This window comes from Dendronephthya gigantea, unplaced genomic scaffold, assembly GCF_004324835.1.
Source record: "Dendronephthya gigantea isolate DGI-Jeju-01 unplaced genomic scaffold, DenGig_1.0 000214F, whole genome shotgun sequence".
NCBI lineage: Eukaryota > Metazoa > Cnidaria > Anthozoa > Malacalcyonacea > Nephtheidae > Dendronephthya > Dendronephthya gigantea.
Window position 1 is genome coordinate 26,862 of NW_021163224.1, and position 12,551 is coordinate 39,412.

A 12,551-nucleotide genomic window follows, 5' to 3' on the forward strand; every position below is an offset into this window, starting at 1 on the left:
GGGGCTATAAAGGCCATGTACTAAACTTACCACAGGATATTCAAAGTTTCTTGAATAGGTTGCCTGCACAAGTAGCTGACTTGCCCATTATGATTGTGCGTAGACAGGGTGCTGATGAAACACATAAAGATTTTACAGTTCGTCGACACAGAGTGCTGGAAGCTATTTTGTGGTTGAAAACAAACAATCCATTTTTCAAAGACATTGAGATTGACAGGGATGTTATCCAAAGCCTACCAGAGAATGGTATCCCTGAAGAGCTAAGGTATGTTATTGATGACAATGAACTTTCAGTTCATGTACTTTCAGTTCATGTTGAAAATGAGGGGCCCCCGCAAGAACCTGTAATGAGTGCTAATGTGACAGTTGAAGAATTTGTTTTAGGAAATGGCAGTACATCATTTATTCCTATGCTTCAAAGACAAAGAAAGGATAGTGCAGCTATCCAAGATGCAGTAAATGAGGTTGACCCTTTGGACTGGCCATCTACAGAAGGTAATGCTGTTAATGAGCTCAGGAGACTGCCCATATGTTACTCAGTTTGCCTTTGGTAGGCTGTACGTATAGTTTTGTTACTGTTTCTTTAGAAAACAGTAGAAAGGTGATCCTTGATGCAGAAAATCCACAAGAGGAAGTACTTCAGAATTCTGTTCTTCAAGATTATGGAGAGCGGACAAAAGTGGAGAGTAGGTACAAGGGGTTATCTTAGTTGAATTTGATGCAGTATGCATCTCAGTTCACCAAAGTCAGAGGTGAGTTGACAAAACGAGTGAATCCTTACATTGTCAGGACATTTCCAAAGGTTACAGCCAATCCTGGCAACCCTACCTTTGGAAAATACTGCAAGTATCAACTCATTAAGTTTAAACCATGGGAAGGTAAGTCATCAAATGCATGGGACAATATGGACGAAACTGATGATATGTTCATTAATACATATGCTTCATTTCTTCAGACAGATTTTGCTAGAGACAATGTATTTGGGTATTCTATTGAAACAGAGATAGTCCATGCTGCACAGACAGATGAGACATATGGAACTGATGAAAGTAGGGATGAAAGCGATGACGAACAGGATCAACCTAATGAGGAAGAGCAAATTGAGGACTGGATGTTGATATGTACACTCAACCAACATTATGAGGATGCGAGAAATCAAATGGCAAATAACGAGGCAGTGGATTGGTTTGAAGCAGCAAGATGTATGCCTGGGGATTTGTTGAGAGAATCTCCTGGATAGATTTCTAAATAGAGAAGGGATACAGAGGAGCAAGGTATGCAGTATCAAATAGGTGACCAACAAGTGGTGGTTGACCCAGGGACCTTGAATGACAAACAGCAACTGGCATTTGACATTATCACTGCATCCATGGCTAATGATGAATGCAATCCACTTCGTATGATTGTAAGTGGTACTGCTGGCACAGGTAAGACATATTTAATTAGTGCCCTAAAGCAAGTATTGCAAGACCAATGTATTGTTACAGCAACCACTGGAATTGTTGCATTCAGTATTAGTGGTCCAACTTTGCATTCCGCAGCTCAACTTCCGATTCAGGAATACAGAGAATTACAGGGCGATTCCTTACAGAGATTGCAGCTCAGATTGGAAGGTAAGAGGTTTCTCATTATTTATGAAATGTCAATGATTGGACATAAGATGCTTTCATGGCTTGACAACAGACTATGTGCAGGTACAGGAAAAGAGGATATCCCATTTGGTGGCATGTCGATTATCCTAATGGGGGATTTCGGCCATTTACCTCCTGTAGGCGATTAACCAATGTACATTGCAAGTGATGGATCTGTAATCAGTGACCATGGTCACAGTATGTATTTAACATTTGATTATGTAGTCATTTTAGAGCAGGTCATGCGACAGATTGGTGAAGACCCAGAAGTAGTAGTAGTAGTCAGGGCGCTATTGATGAGACACCCGATGCACATGAAATCACCAGTATATATACTGACAAAATCATTGGCCGTGTCAGTATATATACTGCGTCATGGGATCCCCTCGAGTCCTCTCATGCATAAAACCGCAAATTATGCCGTTTGCATGTTCGTTGCCTTACGGTAATATTTACATGAATTGCGCTTTATCGAGTTGAAGTATGCCAAAAAGAAAAAAAACCAAAGACTTTTTGGAGGATTTGGGAAGCTTCGAGTTCGACGAGTTAAGCGTTAGTCGCACGGGGAAGATTGTTGAGGAAAACAAGCGTTTAGAGCTAGATTTTACAGGCTTTCTTAGGTGTTGTAGCAGCGAAGATGTGTCAGGAAAATCTAGCGACGCACATGTTCATGAGACAAGCGATCATGAAGCAGATCATTTGTGCAACGATACGAGTATTTTTGGAGAGAAATCAGACGAAGAAGGAGAAAGCCTTTCGTCGCACAACAAAAGAAAGTTGAGACTTCTTTCGTCGTGGAGAAAGGAGCGAGAATATTTGATAAGGGCATTCAGATTGTCAAGCTGTATTCCTCACACAGCATTTTGCAGCATTTGCTTGTCTGAAAATCCAGAATTTCGGTGTAAAGACTGTGGGCCTTACTCTTTCTTTTGCTGCAAGTGCTTGGTCGAAGTTCACAACACGAAAAATTATTTTCATACACCAGAGAAATGGCAGGTAAAGTAGGCCAACTGCAACCCATTTCAGTCATTCATGTTAACTTTATATTGTAATAATAATTGACTTCAAAAGGAATAAATAATGCAGAACACAAATATATGAATATTGCCCTCCAACCAACACCCCCCCCCAACCCCAATTATCATTCTGTCTCTGTCTCTGCATTGTGCACTGATGTGCCTGAGACTTTAGTATAATTCTCTGTTTATAGCAAGGCAATTTTGCTCATCAAGAGTGAATGCTGTAATAATAGGTTAACAGCCCCATCTCTCATGCAATGTGTACCCTACCTTAGTATTATACTCTGTCTAATGCCAGACAGTATTGCTCATCAGAGGGCAAGGGCTGGCACAGTGTCGCTTAACATGGCCCACACATCTAGTTAACACAGAGCTGCTCCCAATTATCATTACTTGCCAATTTATTATTCTTAATTGATTCTTGACAGTGATTAATCAATTATGAAAGTATGATTTTGAGAGTAGTTCTAAGTGATTAAAAATACCTAAAGTTCTTTTTAAGTTTTCAGTAACAAAGTCTTTCCCATAATTAATTTTTTGATATAATTGAAGTAAAGTAGACTATTTTATTGTTTTAATAGGAAAACATGTTTGTTAGTGTTAAAATTAAAACACCAAAGCTAATAAATCCACATCATCATTGCGAATTTCCTGACTTGGAATATTTTAAACCTGTTTTGATCACTGATGAAAAAGGTTGGTTGTGAATCAGGTTTTATATGTTTCATACTGGAAGATGACTAGAACAATAATTACTACTGTATGTATGGTTTCACTAAAAAAATGTGTTTTTATGATACACAGGTTTTCAACACGAGTATCAAGTGAGGTTTTGCAGATGTAAAAGTGAAGCATGTACATTGGTTGAGCTGGGTCTCTGGCCTGCTACTCCTACCAAACCTGTAATGGCTTTTACATTTGGCTTGATGGAACTGGTGGAAAAAATGTTTCTTGTTGCTAAGGTGTCTGTTCAGCAATGTTGTGCATCCCTTCCTGCATTCTCTAATTTTCCTGTAAGTACATATAATGATAGCAAATATATAACTTGTACAGTTGTATGATAATATATTTCTCATTTGCAGTTAATACTCAATAATGTTACTTGAGATGGATTACTACTTGTCATTTTGTATCAATCAATTCTTTTGAAAGTTGAATTTCATTTATTTGTTATCAAATTTTTTTCAGAGACATGAAGTGGTAATTAATTACCACAATGAAGGACAACATTTTGTTCAAGCGATAAATGTATGTATAAAAGATTCAACAATTCTGCTCATGATGCAAGCAAATAATCTGTAATTGTTGTTTAACCAATTAAGCACCAGCACTCTGCATAGGACACAATGCTGCTCAGTAGGGTTAATTTGTTATAGAAAAGGGCATGGCAATTTTTCAGAATGTGGGTTTGGCATGAGATAAATGTATTTTAAAAACTGATGTCCAGACTTTAAATTTTTGAAGCTCCCATTTTCACATTTTTATAATTAGCTAATTGTTGTTTGCGGTTGATTAATATTCACGAATTGTATTGAAGAAATTAAATCTTAAACAGCTACTGTGACATTTTGAAGAGTAAACAATGTGTTTCCAATATTGTTTTCCATTTTGTGTATCTTTTTCATTGTTAGATTGTTCACAAGCCTATTGAAATTTATCGAAATATGTTGGATGCATTTGAGGAGTTTAGGTAAATTAATAAATTATTTTTGTTCATAAATTTCTCAAATATTTTTTTTAATTCTCTGTCTTTTAATTCTCTGTCTAAATATTGTATTTGCAGATAATTTTGATGACCACCTTTTGCAATAAGCTTGCTATATATTTTTATATTTCCAGGCCTGTTAATGCATTTATTACACTAAATAAACTTTGTCTTGTTTTAGAATGAATGCAGAGGGCTTTTCTTTTTATAATTTTAAAACATACAATGTTACCTATTAAATAATTAATTATTTAATTAATTTTGCACTTATTAAATAAACATTTAGGCATTTTAGGTTTGACTTACGTGAACTGAAGGATATATGTCCTGAACGCGATGGAGAAAATGTTTGTCCAGCATGCCCTAAGGTAATTTAAAGTTTTGGCAATACCCTGTATTTGCTGGAGAAACACAAAAAATAGCTACCTTAAATGACATAATGATCTATGGAATCACTGTTTCAAGTGAATTGGATAACGACCGCAATTTAGAGTTACCGTCTTTCGTATTTCCTTATATAATAGGAAGATATTGATTAATTCGTATTGGTTGATGAATTATTTTTAAGGAGAATGGTGTCTCATTTGAGTCTTTTGATGCTCTCTTTGGACTACCGAGAAAGAAATCATCTGGCTCTAGCGTGTTAGATCCTGTACGAACTGGCATTCTGTTTGCTGATCAGCATATAGTGGATAATTTTGTTGCCAATTATCAGGATAAGAGTTCTGAAAGTGTATGCAATATTTCTACTGTTTACAATTACAATTCCTTAGTATTTGAGGAATATTATACATGTATTATATATATTCCAAAACAAATTGAGATATTCTAATACATGATATTTGACTTGAAACAATATTTGTCAAAATTGTAGGATTGCAACAATTTCTTGGCTGGAAATGCATTACGATCGAACCAAAGGTTTGCAGGGTTAGACGAGACGGGGATATTCGGCAGGGCATGCAGACATGAGTTTCCGAAAGCTTTTGTAAATTTAAAACATGGTGAAAGGTACATTATGCACAGTACAATTTATGAATTGCTTGTAAATAAAGTAAACTAAGTTCATGGGTTGTATGTAGGCTCGAAACGTGATAATTTGGGAGTGCATGTAGTTGGTCCATGTATGTTTATGTCGGACACCAATATAAGAAAAATATGACTATTCACCCCTCCCCTTTCTAAATAAGCAGTTTATTTACAGCATATTAATTAATAAAATGCTTCTTGTATTTAGAATTTCGTACGCTGTTTGGCTTATTAAGGAAATGGTGTCAAAAACAAAGGAGGCGAATGTTAGCTACAAAGTCTTGTATGACATTTCTTGTATTCTTCACCGCCATTTGCAGGTAAATTGCATGGAACTTGTCATATATATACTCATTTTTATTTTCCGGAATATTTTTATTAATTTCTCAGAATATACCACATATTTCTAAAATGTATCCAAAGTTTACATAGCATTCAAGAATTGAAATATATTGTGTTGTTTAGAATTCTGCGGAGTTCTCAGACGTTTTAGACCATATCGATTTGGCTATCCCGGTATTTCATGTCTACGGTCATAAAGCTGAATGTCAGGTAGACATTTACACTTCTTTCGTACAGAGCAAGAATCAAAAGAACAACTAACCAAAAACAGTCAACTACATTATACGTATTCTCATTCGTTTAGATTATGTATAGCCCTAGACGCATAGCAGGATTCGGTCTCACTGATGGTGAAGTAATGGAGCGTTTGTGGTCGTATTTGAGGGGATTTGCATCAATTACTAAGGAGATGTCTCCTTCCAGGCGAATTGATGCATTAACTGATTGCTTGTTACATTATGGTCGACAAAGTAAGTCAAAACTTGGAGAAAGGTTGAGGAGACGAATGGTGCGTGCAATGGAACTGCAAAAAACGGCAACGAAGACATTTGATGAAATGGTGGATACTATTCCGGGTAATATATTATTTAACCCTGCAAGAATGAAGATTTATCAAGTTTGTTATTGAAAATACGAAAAATGTCATATTTGTATTGTTGCGTGGCATTTTAGATGTATTTTATTAATTGTTTAGACTTCGACATGTCCCATATTGACACTTGGCTGGCTGAGGAGAAGGAGTATTTCTCTCATAAACACGCTAGAAGTAGAAACGAAGGTATGTGCCTAACAGTAATACCTGGAAACATTCCCTACAAGCGTAACCCTCAGCCCTAAACCATGGGGTAGAAACTTGTTTACAGCATAGCAAATGTGCCATGCTTGTTTTTTTATTGTAGCTGGGCTGGTAGAGCGACTTGAGCCGTGGAAGGAACAATATTTTGGAAAGCTTCAACGATATTATTGTTTAAGGTTGGTTTACTTGCAACTATGTGATTATAATAAACTCAACCCACGACACGGTTTCAATTCTTTAAATTTGGGTGATATAATTTTTAGAGATGAAAGTGTTTTGCGAGAGTCGGGAGATGACAATAGCATCGTGGAAGAAATGTCCAAGTAAGTGATATTAAACATTTTCATTAACATCCACAGCACTTAGTAAGTGAGTAATTTAAAAAAAATTGATAAATAAATGTTGATATTGAAGTCTGCTGCTTCATGATGAATAATAATATATATATATATATCATTCAGATTAGATAAAATGCTTCTGGAAACTGAAAGAAATTTCCAGATAGTTAGATGGAAAAGATCCGATCCCGACTACCTCCACTTCAAGTTGCTATATTACCGTAAGCGCTTGGAAAGTCTCGATTGTGATCTTACCTCGTCTGCTAGAGAATACAAGTTTATGACAGAGTTAAAGAAAAAATATGCAGGTATATTTCAGATGATCAAGCTTCTCATATATTGAAAATCACTTCAAACATAGGGAAACTATGCAGTAGTTGTACGGTTTGAAAAACTGACGTAACGCTTCGTTTTTAGATGGTCAAGCAATAGCAAGCAGAATCGAGAGAGTTGTGAAAAAGCACACAAGGAAAATTAGGCGTTCCTTAAAAGAACGGGAAAATATTTGCAAGACATTACATGAACTAGATGATACGACAGAATACGAAACATATACCTTCAATGACGTTGTCTCTTCACTCATATTTGAACAACGTGGTACTTCCCAAACCGCTGTAGCTTTAGTTTCACAACCATTCAGGCAGCAAATTTTGGACTGTTACCAACTGAGAGAAAGATGTTCGGAGGAAATGGGGCTACTCGAGGCTGAGATGAAAAATGTAGTAAAATTTTATGTTAATGACATAAAAATTTTACAGGAGGTTGATACAGATCTGTATTCCATGGGCGACATTGCTGTTGTAAGACAAGAAGTAGAACAACAGAAAATCCGTCTTGGCGTGCTTATATCACATTTTCAACCGTTTACCAATGTTCGGGAACTTGTTGGTGATGAAATACAAATTTCGTATACAATAACAGAGGAGCTGAATAGTTACGACAGTGATAGCGATAATGTTGGCAACGATAGTGAAGATGAAGTGGTTGGAGCGTGCTAGGAACAAACCCACTCCCAGGGCTGGAGTCCTTGCAGAAAAAATATTCGTTGTGGAATTCCCACCCATAATATATGAATATATGAACGCAGCAGTGTCTTGCAAATTAGGCGATTCACGGATTTAATTGTGCATGTAAGGTTCTGTACATCATTTCAGAAAATAAAATAATCGCACATTGTTTATTTATTGTCATATTCGTAGCTGCAGCTTTTGTCAGTACAGACAATCTAATAAAACGTGTTTGTGTTAAAATATCCCAGGGGGTACTGCATTGTCTTCTAGATCTGACGTATTTATATGATATATTAAATATATTTAAAACACATTTCAAAAAGTTACACCTATTCTTACCAGACATGTCCCATATGCACCCTATATTTTCTAATATTTTCACAAAAATACGTCCTTTTTTGAAACACAGGGTGTATTTTCGAGATATATTACACAAAAACAACATTCATACCATATATTTCCGAAATTTACCCCTGATTTTGTAATATTTTTATAAAAATACGTCATTTGTTGAAACATGGGGTGTATTTTCGAGATATATTACACAAAAACAACATTTGTGCAATATATTTCCGAAATTTACCCCTGATTTTGTAATATTTTTATAAAAATACGTCATTTGTTGAAACATGGGGTGTATTTTCGAGATATATTACATAAAAACAACATTCATACCATATATTTCCGAAATTTACCCCTGATATTGTAATATTTTTACAAAAAACGTCATTTGTTGAAACATGGGGTGTATTTTCGAGATATATTACACAAAAACAACATTCATACCATATATTTCCGAAATTTACCCCTGATTTTGTACTATTTTTACAAAAAACGTCATTTGTTGAAACATGGGGTGTATTTTCGAGATATATTACACAAAAACAACATTTGTGCCATATATTTCCGAAATTTACCCCTGATTTTGTAATATTTTTATAAAAATACGTCATTTGTTGAAACATGGGGTGTATTTTCGAGATATATTACACAAAAACAACATTTGTGCCATATATTTCCGAAATTTACCCCTGATTTTGTAATATTTTTACAAAAATACGTCATTTGTTGAAACACAGGGTGTATTTTCGAGATATATTACATAAAAACAACATTCATACCATATATTTCCGAAATTTACCCCTGATATTGTAATATTTTTAAAAAACGTCATTTGTTGAAACATGGGGTGTATTTTCGAGATATATTACACAAAAACAACATTTGTGCCATATATTTCCGAAATTTACCCCTGATTTTGTAATATTTTTATAAAAATACGTCATTTGTTGAAACATGGGGTGTATTTTCGAGATATATTACACAAAAACAACATTTGTACCATATATTTCCGAAATTTACCCCTGATTTTATTAATATTTTTACAAAAATACGTCATTTGTTGAAACATGGGGTGTATTTTCGAGATATATTACACAAAAACAACGTTTGCCATATTTCCGAAATTTACCCCTGATTTTGTAATATTTTTTACAAAACGTCATTTGTTGAAACACAGGGTGTATTTCGAGATATATTACACAAAAACAACATTGCCATATATTTCCGAAATTTACCCCTGATTTTGTAATATTTTTACAAAAATACGTCATTTGTTGAAACATGGGGTGTATTTTAGATATATTACACAAAAACAACATTTGCCATATATTTCCGAAATTTACCCCTGATTTTGTAATATTTTTACAAAATACGTCATTTGTTGAAACATGGGGTGTATTTCGAGATATATTACACAAAAACAACATTCATACCATATATTTCCGAAATTTACCCCTGATTTTGTACTATTTTTAAAAATACGTCATTTGTTGAAACATGGGGTGTATTTTCGAGATATATTACACAAAAACAACATTTGTACCATATATTTCCGAAATTTACCCCTGATTTTTAATTTTTACAAAAATACGTCATTTGTTGAAACATGGGGTGTATTTTCGAGATATATTACACAAAACAACATTTGTGCCCATATATTTCCGAAATTTACCCCTGATTTTGTAATATTTTTTAAAAATACGTCATTTGTTGAAACATGGGGTGTATTTTCTAGATATATTACAAAAAACAACATTGTGCCATATTTCCGAAATTTACCCCTGATTTTGTAATATTTTTACAAAAATACGTCATTTGTTGAAACATGGGGTGTATTTTCGAGATATATTACACAAAAACAACATTTGTGCCATATATTTCCGAAATTTACCCCTGATTTTGTAATATTTTTACAAAAATACGTCATTTGTTGAAACATGGGGTGTATTTTCGAGATATATTACACAAAAACAACATTGTGCCATATATTTCCGAAATTTACCCCTGATTTGTAATATTTTTACAAAAAACGTCATTTGTTGAAACATGGGGTGTACTTTCGAGATATATTACACAAAAACAACATTCGTGCCATATATTTCCGAAATTTACCCCTGGTTTTGTAATATTTTTACAAAAAACGTCATTTGTTGAAACATGGGGTGTACTTTCGAGATATATTACACAAAACAACATTGTGCCATATATTTCCGAAATTTACCCCTGATTTTGTAATATTTTTACAAAAATACGTCATTTGTTGAAACATGGGGTGTACTTTCGAGATATATATTACAAAAAACAACATTTTGCCATATTTCCGAAATTTACCCCTGATTTTGTAATTTTTTTACAAAAATACGTCATTTGTTGAAACATGGGGTGTATTTTCTAGATATATTACACAAAAACAACATTTGTGCCATATATTCCGAAATTTACCCCTGATTTTGTAATATTTTTATAAAAATACGTCATTTGTTGAAACATGGGGTGTATTTTCGATATATACACAAAAACAACATTCCCATATATTTCCGAAATTTACCCCTGATTTGTAATATTTTTCAAAAATACGTCATTTGTTGAAACAGGGTGTATTTTCGAGATATATTACACAAAAAACAACATTCATGCCATATATTTCCGAAATTTACCCCTGATTTGTAATATTTTTAAAAAACGTCATTTGTTGAAACAGGGGTGTATTTTTGAGATATATTACAAAAAACGACATTTGTGCCATATATTTCCGAAATTTACCCCTGATTTTGTAATATTTTTATAAAAATACGTCATTTGTTGAAACACAGGGTGTATTTTCGAGATATATTACATCAAAACAACATTCATACCATATATTTCCGAAATTTACCCCTGATTTTGTAATATTTTTATAAAAATACGTCATTTGTTGAAACATGGGGTGTATTTTCGAGATATATTACACAAAAACAACATTTGTGCCATATATTTCCGAAATTTACCCCTGATTTTGTAATATTTTTTACAAAAATACGTCATTTGTTGAAACATGGGGTGTATTTTCTAGATATATTACACAAAAACAACATTCATACCATATATTTCCGAAATTTACCCCTGATTTTGTAATATTTTTATAAAAATACGTCATTTGTTGAAACATGGGGTGTATTTTAGATATATTACACAAAAACAACATTCATACCATATTTCCGAAATTTACCCCTGATTTTGTAATATTTCTTACAAAAATACGTCATTTGTTGAAACATGGGGTGTATTTTTGAGATATATTACACAAAAACAACATTCATACCATATATTTCCGACATTTACCCCTGATTTTATTATTTTTACAAAAATACGTCATTTGTTGAAACATGGGGTGTATTTTCGAGATATATTACACAAAAACAACATTTACCATATTTCCGAAATTTACCCCTGATTTTTGTAATTTTTTACAAAATACGTCATTTGTTGAAACATGGGTGTATTTTCGAGATATATTACACAAAAACAACATTTACCATTATTTCCGAAATTTACCCCTGATCTTGTAATATTTTTACAAAAAACGTCATTTGTTGAAACATGGGGTGTACTTTCGAGATATATTACACAAAAACAACATTTGTGCCATATATTTCCGAAATTTACCCCTGTTTGTAATATTTTTACAAAAATACGTCATTTGTTGAAACATGGGTGTACTTTCGAGATATATTACACAAAAACAACATTGTGCCATATATTTCCGAAATTTACCCCTGTTTTGTAATATTTTTTTAAAAATACGTCATTTGTTGAAACATGGGGTGTATTTTCGAGATATATTACACAAAAACGACATTTGTCCCATATATTTCCGAAATTTACCCCTGATTTTGTAATATTTTTATAAAAATACGTCATTTGTTGAAACATGGGGTGTATTTTCGAGATATATTACACAAAAACAACATTTGTGCCATATATTTCCGAAATTTACCCCTGATTTTGTAATATTTTTACAAAAATACGTCATTTGTTGAAACATGGGGTGTATTTTCGAGTATATTACACAAAAACAACATTTGTACCATATATTTCCGAAATTTACCCCTGATTTTGTAATATTTTTACAAAAATACGTCATTTGTTGAAACATGGGGTGTATTTCGAGATATATTACACAAAAACAACTTGTACCATATATTTCCGAAATTTACCCCTGATTTTGTAATATTTTTACAAAATACGTCATTTGTTGAAACATGGGGTGTATTTCGAGATATATTACACAAAAACAACATTTGTGCCATATATTTCCGAAATTTACCCCTGATTTTGTAATATTTTTACAAAAATACGT

At 33.4% G+C, this 12,551-nt stretch overlaps 1 protein-coding gene across 1 annotated transcript; it reads left to right on the plus strand.

The window, feature by feature from the left end:
- Nucleotides 1-2,114: 2,114 nt before the first annotated feature.
- LOC114539705 lies at nt 2,115-7,858 on the plus strand. Its single transcript, XM_028560320.1, has 16 exons — nt 2,115-2,627; nt 3,232-3,346; nt 3,455-3,663; nt 3,839-3,898; nt 4,282-4,340; nt 4,642-4,723; nt 4,924-5,088; nt 5,230-5,366; nt 5,593-5,704; nt 5,850-5,936; nt 6,031-6,301; nt 6,421-6,504; nt 6,626-6,698; nt 6,786-6,845; nt 6,984-7,168; nt 7,278-7,858. Exons 1-16 carry the CDS (start codon nt 2,115-2,117, stop codon nt 7,856-7,858), a joined length of 2,793 nt encoding a protein of 930 aa, XP_028416121.1.
- Nucleotides 7,859-12,551: the final 4,693 nt, after the last annotated feature.